General features: G+C 37.6%; 1 protein-coding gene across 1 annotated transcript; it reads left to right on the top strand.

Annotated features, from left to right (window-relative positions):
• Positions 1-7,147: 7,147 nt before the first annotated feature.
• LOC129698721 (homeobox protein Hox-D10-like) lies at positions 7,148-12,648 on the top strand. The gene is given in 3 exon segments (XM_055637920.1): positions 7,148-7,184; positions 7,187-7,936; positions 8,998-12,648. Coding segments are annotated over 3 exon segments (1,059 nt in total). The 3' UTR covers positions 9,270-12,648.
• The last annotated feature ends 593 nt before the right edge of the window (positions 12,649-13,241 follow it).

Below are 13,241 nucleotides of genomic sequence, written 5' to 3'. Positions count from 1 at the left end.
ATATGTGAACAATTAGCTGAATTTCAGCTGAAGGGAGGCACTTAAATGTATACATAAGTTCGGACAACTTGCAGCTCACCTCGGAGACTTATTAGAAGAGCGAGTTAAGCTTCGCAAAACTCTTCGAAAAAGAATTGCCAAATTTCCGTGCCGCATGACATGGCTTTGCTGTTTACAAAACCTTGAACTGTCTAGACAACATCGTAAAGTTCACTGCTCCAAACAGCTTAATGGCGACTTATTGCACCTTCTAGTCACGAAGATGGGCTTCCGCATTCTATTCCAAACAAAAGGACCGAAGGAAATCAAAGTAAATAGGGGCGACCAGATGATTTAAAAAAAGGAAGAAGCCGCAACATCAATTACATTAATAAAGTTTCACATTTGAAAAAAAAAAGTTTAACAAAAACTGGATCGTGCATAAATTAAGTCCATTGAATCTGTCAAACTTAATGAAGACCAGGATGATGCTCAAAAAGTGGTGTCGTCTCCTGAGCATACTAAAGCATATTTCGTGAAGAGGATGCTTATAATGTTGCCTTTGAACTTCTATAAAGTCAAGGTCATCACCTTTAACCTTTTTAAAGACATAGGCGCCTGGTGGCTGTTGGGTTGCTCTTGTAGCTTCCCCAGCTCCAAAGTAAAACAGATTCTCCAATGTTTAGAATATACTATTGTGTGCGCATGCTTAAGTACTCAACTGGTAAAAATGTAAAAACAATACTCTTATTACTAAGCGTTAAGATTATATTCAACAATACTCTTGAATGTTGCTATGAACATCCATTTGCTCCTCGCTGGGCTTTACACCGTATAGTTAATTCACATGCGAGCTGAACTAGTCAAAATATTCATCGTATGTCTGTACACTACACCAATCATCCGCGAGGGTCTTGGTTTCCATGGAAATGGGAGAAAATGTAATTTATGACTCAATGGTTGAAGATTTCCACGTATGTGTGACACCTCCACATATTCCGTGCTCTTCTAATGTTCAATTCTTAACTATGTAGAGGTGAGCCGGTGCAATTCTTCCTTCAATGACTCATAACACATAATATAGTTAGATTAAGGTTTTAAAAAATGAACGCAGAGCAGCGAAAAATTTTTTACAGTGATACTCTGAACATTGTCAAAGATGGTTGCTTTTGTAAAGAGCCACATGGAGGCGCACTCCAGCCCATGACCACGACCGCACTTGCAAGCGAGGTCTGTGGCAATGGCTTTCGGAGATGAACATGAAATTAACTGATATAATGTGAAGCCTTGCAAGCGGTAACGTTCAGCTGCCATCAGATATCTGGAGCAGCAGGCCGAGGAAGGTAGTTAAGTGAAAGGGAGTTCGTTGTAATGGTAAACTGCGATTTGTTTTTATTGGTTTGGTTTATTAGTCGCTTCGAAGTAAAACAAATCTCCATGTGTTCGCTGGAATGCCATTCGCTGGAACGCTACAAAATCATATTTATTAAAAAATGTCCCAAAGATATTTCTCCAAAGGATACGTTTAATCTTACTTAGTTTATTTGTTAAAATCGTTGATCAGATGTGTGTGACGTAGAAATGTTGGACTTGCATCCATGGGGCCGAACAAAGCTTTTGTAACGAGCAGTAGAAAAAAAATAGGTTTGGGAATTACTTATCTAGCAATTTCAAATAACAATTGTAAATGTATATAGTAAACTACAGGGAACATCATATTTCTAGTTTCAAATTCCGAGTAAGGTGAACATTTCTTAGCCGAACAGATAAATGCTGAACAATGATGTTCTCATCCTGCTGATGTGGCCGCTTGAAATGCCAGCACACACTCTTTTAACCAACGCTTTCTGATTACTGCTTCGCCAAGATCTCTCCTCATATCTTCCCCACTTTCCAGAGTACTTTACAAAATTATATAGTGACGAAGACCGCCTAACGTTTCAGCTTATACATTCCACCTCGATAGTAAGGAGTGTTAAAGCACAATTTTAATTTCCTTAAAAAGAGGAAGCAATTCACGTCATCGTTGCCTTTGAATTTCTCCTTTCTTTTGCAAAAGTGGAAATATTGGATGAAACATGTACTTTAGCAATGGAAAATGTGCAGCTACCGCTTTATATCACTGACAATAGAGACGAACGATATTTGGCAGTGACTTATATAATTCTGATCATGTTCTATCAGCTGTTCAAGTGGGATCAAATGTGCATTCCACTGGACACATTAAAATGTGAAATGTTCATCTTTCTTTCAAAATTGGAATAGTTTTCAAGAATAATCTCTATTATACACAAAGAAATACTCCTTAATTTGGCAATTCAAAACAAATCTCCACATTAGCAATGTATTTCATAATAGGCAACCGTTGATCATGGTAAATGGCAGAAATTACAACTGCATCTCCAATAACATGTTGACATTAATTGGATACATTTGCTTATCACATCGGCCCATGCTAGCGAGTTTAAGATCACATTCTGGCCGTAATTCCTTATTTCGCGACAACGGGGAATTTCATCCTTAGCAGATTATCCTCGCTTCATATCGCACTTTTTAGTCATTTTTTTGGGGAAAAAATTTCGATTCTTCTGTCCTCGTAAAAATCACCTTTATTGCAGTTTAAAATGACGAGAAACTGTTCTGGGAGGGTTTATTGTTTATCTGCCTGTTCATTTTATAAGGCCATAAAAATAGTGCGTGTCTTTTCCTCAGATAAAATCCCGCCGAAAATGCATGGACATGTATTATTTGAACAGAGGAAAGTTAATACTCTGGTAAGAATAAGGGCTTACTTATATCACCGATCGTTTAGTGATAGCAAAAATCGCAAAGGTTTATTTGATGTGACAAGGAGTGAAGTGATTTAAATATGAGGAGTTGTGTTAGTAATTTGCAATTTGTAGTCAAGCGTAATGAAAGCGGCAGCCGTGTACACAATAAATTGGCTTTCAGACACAATTTAACTGAAAACATTCGATGAAGAAAAATATTTCCGAAGTATCTACAGGTGGTAACCTTAAAGCAAAGTTTGTCAAAGAACAACCGTGGTGGTACTGCCGAACGCTTAGCGTGCATTTTGGCCGGATGTTTATGGAATATTCAGATAAGAAGGAAGGTTTTCGAACAGTCCTTTTCAGTGTTTATCCGAGGAGCTTTAAGCTGAAAGACCAGGCTGAAATTGATGGCATGCTCGTGATGTTAATAATTTTAAAATTTGACATAGAAATATGGAGAACGTCCGAATATCAGGTTAAAAGTGCAGGATATAAGTGGACGGTGGTCTCTGTGTCATAAGACCACCGCAGTTTAGGCTAATGAGGAAACCAAGTGGAATGAAAGAAGGGATATTACGCTAATTAACTCCATAAGGAAAACAAAATAAATTTTATCTGACGAAATGAGGCAACGATTTTGAAGTGCTTGGTCATCATTTTTGGAGAAATTAGTGTTTGTATTAATTTGGTAGGAAAATTATTATTATAAGCTATGTGTGGGAGAATGGCGAATCTGTTCTATGGCAAATCACAGCAAACCTAATAAAGTTGCCTCCATGTTCCTGCTTAACTCTAATATCCATTTAGCTGCCAATATATAAAATCCTTTCAGCAAAACACATTCCACATTGGTGCTTTAAAGTATTACGAGGTTTTAATTAAGCTCCATCATTAGAACTAATTTAAGGAGGATTGTACTTAGGTTTCCCCCCATAAACAGCTTATAACTACGTTATTAAACATGGAAGTATCGTTCGGAGACTAATCACTCATTCTACTATCTAAGTACTACTAACACAACAATTCCTTTGCTGTAACTTGGCTCGTCTTCCAGTGAGCATACCCAGACGATAACAGTGGTTTGATTCTATAATAGTCTCTCCTGCCTACTAGGCCACTTTATATTGCAAATAATACATATCCGTTAATTCCAGTGCATCTGTAGTCGTTATATTTTATGAGTTTTTTTCGTACAAGGGACTTTAGGGTACAGGTTTGCAGACACCATTTTACTTAAGTTCATTGAAATTACGAGTTGTCGTATGTCATTGAGAACTTTAAAAAAAAAGTTAATTTGTGGTTGACTTGTAATTTTTAGTGATTGGTACAATGCGATTTTCTGTTTGATGCACATGACATCCCACAATTATTAGTTTTATCAAACATATTACAATAATTAACATAAATAAGTAATAACCATGTACACAATTGCTGAAATTGCTTAGTAAATTTAATAAGTCCTCTTCCTAGTAATGTATAACTGATACATATCCACACACATACACCAATATATGATTATGCCTTTCCACAGACTTTTGCGGTCACTAATGCGTTTCATTTTAACACATTTGGAGCAAGAGTAAATGTTATTCCGATTAGCATGGTATGCCATTTACTGAGCCTTATAGTGGGTGGAAAGGAATGAGTCCGTGGTGAAAATGCATTCGAACTATGCCTGGCCTACATTAAGTTCAAGGCAACGCTTCCATCAAAGACCAGAAGATTTGGACACCACAATTTCTACAGGAAACCAGTTTTATATAATGTCGGCCAGAAGACGCCAAGTTCTCGGTTTTTCAAGTCAGAGCGAAGGATTTTTTGTCTGGAAAATGTGCAGCATTAGTTTCTAACGAAGGACCTCTCTTAGTTATATGCTTCTGCATATCCACAATCACCACCAGGCTGATTTGGTCAATGCTAATCTAAATAGCGTCGATATTAAAAAATAATATTGGACTATAGAGAAGTCAGGCGCGTTCTCAACGAACCGTGGCTTATGTACTCAAAACAACCGAGATTCTCTAATTGCATGTAGTAGTTATTTAGGTATCATGTTCTAGGTATAGCATGCTCTATACATGTGTTTACTGAATGGCATCTGTAACATTTAGAGTCTGTTTCATTTTACTGACACATATTTAGGTTGTTCCAACTTTAAGGTTTGAGGACGTTACAAATTGATGACGGAGAAAATAATAAATAATATTTAAAAGTTGTATTTCCTTTGCATTTTACTATTAATCCCCGCATTGACATCCAATGTCCAAGACGCCAAGTGAAGGAATATTTACATGTGTACTCCTGCTTTGCCTTCGGTTAGAAGGAAAGGTTTGCACATGAGCACTAGTCAGTTGCTTGAACATTATCAATGACGAATTCACCAAGAATACCGCATGCACCTGGCCTCAACTGGATGCATGACATGCCCCTTCACATAGCCGTTAAAGACTTGGTCAATTTATTGTGCACGAAAATAAGGATGACCCAACGATCCTCAGGGTTAGTAACACGCTTTTTGGAACTCCTTTGCCAAGACAAGTGTGGTTGCTGGGTACAGCGAGCTATTTTGGAAACAATATATAAGCTCTCCAGGATTAAGATAATTGTACTTCGCTGCAAATACTTATTGGATTTAATACCTTGTGGAATGTGGTACAAAACACCCAAGGGCTACGAAGTGGCCATATTCTGACTTGGAATAAACAACGTTGAACTTACAATAGTAATGCGAAATAGGTTCGATTAGTTAATAAAACGTGGTACAAAATATAGTTTCACAAATACCAGTTTTCAACTGTAGGGATGCAGATTGTCTAGTAAAAATGGTATACATTTGTGTCTGATGTGCATGATCCACGCCCCTTATTATCAATGTTCACGGCCATTTTTGTATAATTTTGAATGTTTGGGTCAAGACTAATATTTACCAAATTCTGAAGCAATTACCGAGTGATGTAATTACATTAAAAAAATAAAAGAAATGGCGCAGCCGTGACAACCTTGACCCTGAATCTGTCCCCTTCACACTTCTTGGTGTGAAGTAGGAAATATCTTTCGTTTTATGTGGATGTCAAATTGATCCTCCATAGCTGATCCCCATCGAGCTAGTTTTTTTCCGATAGTCAGCCGTGAATGTGTGCTCTTATTTGGCATTTTGGTCAGAAAACGGTTGCTACGGGTAAGAGCACAAATAGTATGAGCATCCGTCATACTAAATTCAACAAACACCGAGCGGTGGACCCTAGGAGGGCGTTCTGGCAGCGTTTCTGTTACCTTACACGATAGTTTGGTTTTGAGAGGGTGACACCTTTTCGTCCTATTATGGGGAATATTTCCACCGATCATCATCGGCGATGGAACAGGGAGAACGTGGTAAGAACTCAACCTTAGGGAGAGTTTTTAGAATAAAGTAATAAACCCCCAGCGCCAATAATCTTCATTAAAGGTCACTCTCTGCCCTAACAAATTAATGAGAGGTTTTGCAAACGCGGCGCTTCCTCCCCCACAGTCTTAAATTTTGTATGTCCGTGTAAAATTTCGGCCGCAAATACCGCATTAAGAAGTGTGTATTGTCACCCCGAGGTGTTTCTGGCTTTTACCCAGCATTGATATTTTGTATAATAGAAAGCATTGGCGCCCACCGTGGTGAGGGTGTGAAGTAGACATTTTTTTTCTCACGAAGATTTGGTTTAACTTGTAACGAAACATTTGCAGATGTGAAACGATTATTTAGAGAACAAGAAATCTACTGATGAATTCTGGAACGGATAAACAGCAGCAAGGAATCTACCGATAAATACCAATGTGGATGGAGATGTGATTCCACGCATCGATTTCACAACATGTTCAATGCCAAAACACCCAACGGCCGCATTGGTTCTAGGTGGCGATAGGGTATCCTGCACACACTGGACACCCTTTTGGTTTGCAAAATTACGATAGGTATCGGCACTCTGCTCTGCATTCGTTTCATTGCGAAGAGGTTTACGATGGAATAAGAAATGCCTGCAGTTAGTTTTTATCGATCGACGTCTTTGTTGTTAAAATTTCTAGTAAATATAATACTGTTGCACTTTTAGCAAACAGAATACAACCAGCATGCTGATTACTTTCCCGTTGATGGCAGGGATGAGATTATACAATGTAAAAGCTGCATGCGTTAAAGGATTTGAGACGGGCTCTGGGCAGATTAACGTGAACAAGAGCGGGCGCCGCTTTGGAATTGGGTTTGTAGGTGTCGCTGTTGTCCACAGTTAAGATCAAATTCAACTGCCTGGCGATCATGTGATGTTCGGGGAGGTAGTGCCTCAAGGCCACTTTCAAATACCATTGGCTCAGTAGTCATGTGGCTGTACAGAGGCTTCCACAATTACACAGGGAATGTTTTGTTAGAGATGTCAGCTTACAAAGGACATCCTCTGCTTTCTTCAAATTGCTCTCCAAAATGTCCTGTCCCAATAGCTCTCCCGCTACCAACTCGTTTTTAGTAGATTCCCTGATCAGTGCTTGCAGGGGTGACAGCTTCTATTCAAACAGCTCCCTGTACACGCCGTCGAGTATGGACATGGGAACTTACGGAATGCAGACCTGTGGACTGTTCCCGACCATGACTAAACGAGGAGAGATCACCCATCAAAATATGAGCATGAGCGTTCATCCGTATTTATCTCAGGTAGATGGTTGGGCTGACCATTCCAGACCATGTCGAATTGAGCAACCTGTTACTCCACAGATGCCCACGTGTTCTTTTCCTACTAGCATAAAGGAAGAAAGCACTTGCTGCATGTATAATTCTGATAAGCGGGTCAAAGTAAACCCCACCACAATTCCCACCTATTCCAGGCTGGTAACAGAAGGCTGTTCTATTGAGAACCCTGAGATTCCCATCCCGGGATATTTCAGACTCTGCCAGGCTTACCCACTAGAGAAAGGTCTGGACTATAATCACAGTGGAGAGCTCAGTTCCAATGTAATGCCGCATTCAAACCCTGGGTTTATCAGTAAACTCCAGGTGTCCGACCCATCTCCAGCGGAAACGAAAGTAAACGAGAAACCAAACGCCCAGGAATCCACAAAGGGGATATATGTGGAAAGTCCAGAGCCAAAGCCGAGTTTACTGGAGGCCAGAGCAACCGCCAAAGACGGCGAGTCTGGCTCGGAACTGACGGACAAAGAGGCGGAAGGTGAGCGATGGAAAGATTGAATGTGAACATGGCAGTATTGTGACGCGGATACAAAACCTTACATTGCCATTATAATGCGGTATCTATGGTGGTGATATATTTGGCAAGTTGTATGTACTTTTGTTCAATTATTTCCCTTTTAATAAAGACAAAAATCACATTGGCTATTAAGGTGAACTATTGGTAATGTTGCTTAATAACGACCATGCAATTGGTAAAGGCACAATAAAGGCCAGCACAGATGGTAGATACGGTATTGTACCAACCTTCCAGTACCAAAGACGATCTTTATGAAGAATAAATATTCATATATTAATTCTATAGACGCTACTTTGGTGACTTGCAATGTAAGTTACTTGCAACATTTCTGACTTGAAAGGTTTGAAGGGGAAGTATAAACATTGTCAATTGGCCTGAAATACTTTACATTAAATATATAACATATTATTATAGCCTGTGGGGAAAAAAAATCCATTCAAATACATTGAAATATTGCTAGCCGTTTATAATCATAAAATGGAATAGAGCCGCTTTCTAAGAGCCAGCCGTGATACGTTTAATGTGAAGATTTACTTCTGAAATTACTATCAGCATATTTGTACTGTCGGTATTATAGAATCACTACATTTAGTTATGAATTTGAAAAACGACCTATTGGTGGGGGATAAAACCTATGATCTGAAAGCAGCAGTTCCCAGGTAATAACGTTACCTGCAAACCCATTGTGTTCGTGTGAGTAGGGTATATTTGGGTAGATTAACAAATCTCTGCTAAATTGTTCAAATTATGAAACGAAATATTTTGTAGCATTATTTGCCAAACTGCAAATATATTTTTTCAATAACTTTATTGAACCACCTTTCTTTTTCCAATTATAATAATATGTATCGATTTTTTAAAAATCATTTGTCAATGAGTAACTTATTAATTTGTTGTTGGGTATAACTAATGAGGCCGTGATTGTTTTTGTATTTAATCCTAAGTGTTGAGCCTTAAATGCACTGCACTGTGTAAGAGGCGTATTTACCAGAATCTCATTTCTTGTTTCTTACTTCTGATAGAAGAGACCAAAACTCCGATAAGCAACTGGCTAACAGCACATAGTGGAAGGAAAAAGAGATGCCCTTATACAAAACATCAAACTCTGGAATTAGAGAAAGAATTTTTATTTAATATGTATCTGACTCGTGAGCGCCGTCTAGAGATAAGTAAGGGCGTGAATCTGACCGACAGACAAGTGAAGATCTGGTTTCAAAATCGCAGAATGAAGCTGAAGAAAATGAGCAGAGAAAACCGAATTCGAGGACTGACTACTAACATGCCCTTCTCGTGAGCGTGAAATACGGATTCGATAATGTAGTGTCTTACTGGGGATTGTGGAATAGGGTTTGTGTATCCTCTCTGGGATATTATGGTTAATTCCGATTTCAGTGTTTTAGCGTTAAGGTTGTCTGAAAGTACAATAGCACGTTTACCTTAGCAAGAATATTTCCATTTAAGAATGTTCTATTGAATATAAGGCCAATCGTTTTACTTTGCTTAGCAGGTCAAGTTTAAGTTGTTAACACGAAATGGTTTTCGTGCAATTTGAGTAACGTTTACCGTTTTTCACAACATTATTTGAATCACAGTGACACTTAAACCATGGTCCCATAAATACAATATTTAGGTCTGTAGACGAAATTATTTTGGCCATTTTCTAAAGAGTGGGGTGGTGGTAATGCACATTTCTTTTATTTATATGCATGACTGTTGCACGATTTATAAATTTAGGACATATATATATATATATTTAGGATATATTTAGGGCATATATATATCCTGAATTATATTTCAACACCTTCAACTCTTTTACAAGAAGGGTAGTCTTCACTAATATCCACCAAGTTACTCGGGGGCAAAATGTGATCAAAATGTTTTAACTACGACAAATACTGATCTGGTTGAATAAATTAAATGTAATCATGCGATTCTGAAATAATTTCTCTCTAATTTCCTAAAATATCATAAAGGAATGTGCATTTGTGAGTATCAAGTGGCCAACATTATATCCGAGGGTAGTTTCCCCTATTTAAATTAAAGGAAAGAGCAGTATTATCCCGAAGAGTGGCGGTTTGATTACGGGCACATAATTTGTCAATTTGCGGATTAATTCATTCAAATATTGTTTTTACTTTTCTCCCGAGGCATAAATGAATTTGAATAAATAAGGAATTCATAATATTTATTGGTATAAATCATCTCCCAGAATAGAAATTGGTAAATATCAATGTTTGTGTTATGCAGTACAAAAAAGCCATTTGTCACAGAAATATGTACATATTGTAATAATAATCTGTTTTATTAACGAAGAAAAAGTTCACGGTTAAGCATTGTTTATTTGAGTTTAACCACGGTATGAAAACCATATTTCAATAAGTCCTTGGATAACCAAGACGAGATATTCCGACGGTTTCAATGTAAATGACAATTCCGCTGCTCACGTGCTAATATCCCGTCAGAAATAAAGTGAGTATATTTGGTGGCAGTCAGGATCAAATGTTATGAAATATTTTCGTTCTTCTGACGAGTCGAGGTTGCAACCTGTAAATATTCTCCGCTGCAACTAAAACAAAAGAATAGTTTTAGTGGCACGATTAGACATCTTGATATGTCTAATACTCTAATGCATGGGTTTAAGATGCAAATGCACTGGTGAAATAGAAGTTCTCACCAGATTTAAAAATAAATCAAACTGTAATTCAAAAATGAACAAAAAGAAACGGTGGGATAAAGGATTAATTCGTTGCATCCCATTTGACAAAAATAGGTTGAATATAAGCAATAAAGGGTTTCAAGAGCCAGTGCCATGTATGTTTATAGAGCTGTATCATTTTTAAATAATAGAATTTCACTTCTAATGGCCGCATCGTTAAACAAAAGGGGGAAATACATTTAAACTTGAAATCGAAGTAAGAATAACTATTCGACAAATGGCTGATATTACAAACTTTATAACATTGATAAATTAAATAAAATAGCATGGCTGCACGTATTTTATTATACTTGAAACATACCAAGATTCAGAAACGTTTAACATTGCATCGTGCACAAGGACACATTGTAAGAAATTAAACCAGAACAAACGCACCAATGGGATTAATCGTGTCAAAGGGCAAAATAAAATATTGTTTTTACATAATGCGAACCAAAACCTGAACATTTGCAATGTTTGTTTAGTATAGTATTTATTTCGACATAAATTCTGACTAATGCTAAATACATTATTTTCACCCAGTTTGTTCTAGATAAGGAACAAGTCTTTCTAATTTGTTATTAATCACTGTCGTCTATATTCAAATGGGAAAATAAATAAAATAATGCTCTTTTGGTAAGTGTGGTAAACTTGCGCATTTAATTAATATTCCTCCTTAATAATATGAATTTCGGTGGTGTTATACTTAGTTGGGTTTGATCGAATCCCGGTCGGTGGTGAAAGATTATAAAGTATTTACCAAGCCTGCTTCTCATCCGTATAATACAACATAACACAAATACACGATTATTTATCTCTAATATATTATTATTCGAGTACTTAAGTGGTAAGGCATTGTGTTAACTACATTAACTCTTTTGTAAATAGTAAATAATAGTAAATTACTTGGTGAACAACAAAATGGCAGCCAACGAAAAAATTATGCTCTTCGATTAAAGTAATTTTATGAATGACAGTAAATTGTACAAACATGAATGTGGTAACCAATGAACTTCATCTAACGTTTATTTAAAATAACTCCAAAGGCACAAATACAATCCACGCTTCAGGCTCTGCTATCGCTGCATCTATCCATATAAACATTTTATGTGTAATTCATTAAAGTCACGCGAGAAAGGTAAAAATTTGCATTTTTAATTTGCAAATGGCACGGGGCAGCAGCGTTGGACGTATTAGTATTCATTCAACGCACCAAATAAGTGACACTTTGAAAACAAACCATTCAATCAGTTAGCCGCCACAATGTACATATTCATATGTTGTCTCAATTCGGCAAGATGATTATTTGATAATATTACTTGGCAGCCTGGAGTAGCAAACTAAAAAACAAAGATGTGTTTTCTAGGATGATCATAAATAGACCAAAGGGTCTCTGTGCAAAAGTCGCGCAATGTGAAGTAATGTAACAGAACGGTTCAAACTGGAGAAGATTGTGGTCTTTCGCAATGATCTACTCAACTTTTTATTTTGCTTATACAGAACAAACATTAAGCAATAGCGTTTGTTACTATAAACTCACGCGCACACACACACACACACACACACACACACACGCACTCACACACACGCACACACACACACACACACACACACACGCGCGCGCGCACCCCCACACACCCACACACACACCCACACACACATCTATTTTCATCTTTGAAACCTCCTGAGATTGGCCGTGTTATTGGCTGTAAACGAGTCATGGTGAATGCCAAATTTGCTGAACCATTTGGCTATATAAAAAAACAAAGTCCAATAACTAAACTGGAAATAGAACTTCTGAAACGTAATTCGAAAGATACTCATTTTTTTTTAATCATCAACGAAGTTTCGTCCATTTTAATTTTGTCATGGAGGACGGTCATCGAGTGGCATTTCTGTAGAAACACGCACTCCCTGTACACCAGTTCAACGTCGGTCATGTTTTAAAACACTGATTTCAATCTTACCGACCTCTGCTCAACGCCTCATTCCGACTTCTCCATCGTATCACTCAGCGGGAGCGGGGAACATGGTTCTGGAGCTGGTGATGAGCGTTTATGTTGAAACATATATTCCCCTCTGCTCTGCCCGATGGTGCACTGAACTGCGATTAACAGGCGATGGACCAGAAGCATATTTACAGGAAGGAATATTGTCCCTTTGTGGGAATATTTGGGCGTCCACTGTTGATTAAACATACTTTATAGTGCCAAAGTAGGCCTGTTTTATTAAGGACGCATTAATGTATAATCAAATACACCTCATAAAAAATTTATTGATGGACATAAAAACATTTATGGTGACTTCTGAGTGTAGACTCCAAGGCAGAGGAAGAGCCATTTACTTCAAATATGGTGGTATTTAAAACAAATGAAAGTCTCCGGCGAAGAAATGAAATGGGGGCAAATAAACCAAAGGCAACTAATTAATGTAGCCAAGTTTTTTTTTTAAAGGGATAGGTTTAAATCCTTCATTTCACGACATGTATTTTAATTATTTTATGCGAGACGCAACTCAATGATCTGTGAAAGCTCTCATCCAAACAGAGTATATGTACAACATAGAAACACC

Source organism: Leucoraja erinacea, chromosome 7, assembly GCF_028641065.1.
Source record: "Leucoraja erinacea ecotype New England chromosome 7, Leri_hhj_1, whole genome shotgun sequence".
Lineage (NCBI taxonomy): Eukaryota > Metazoa > Chordata > Chondrichthyes > Rajiformes > Rajidae > Leucoraja > Leucoraja erinaceus.
This window is presented reverse-complemented; position numbering and strand designations above follow the sequence as displayed.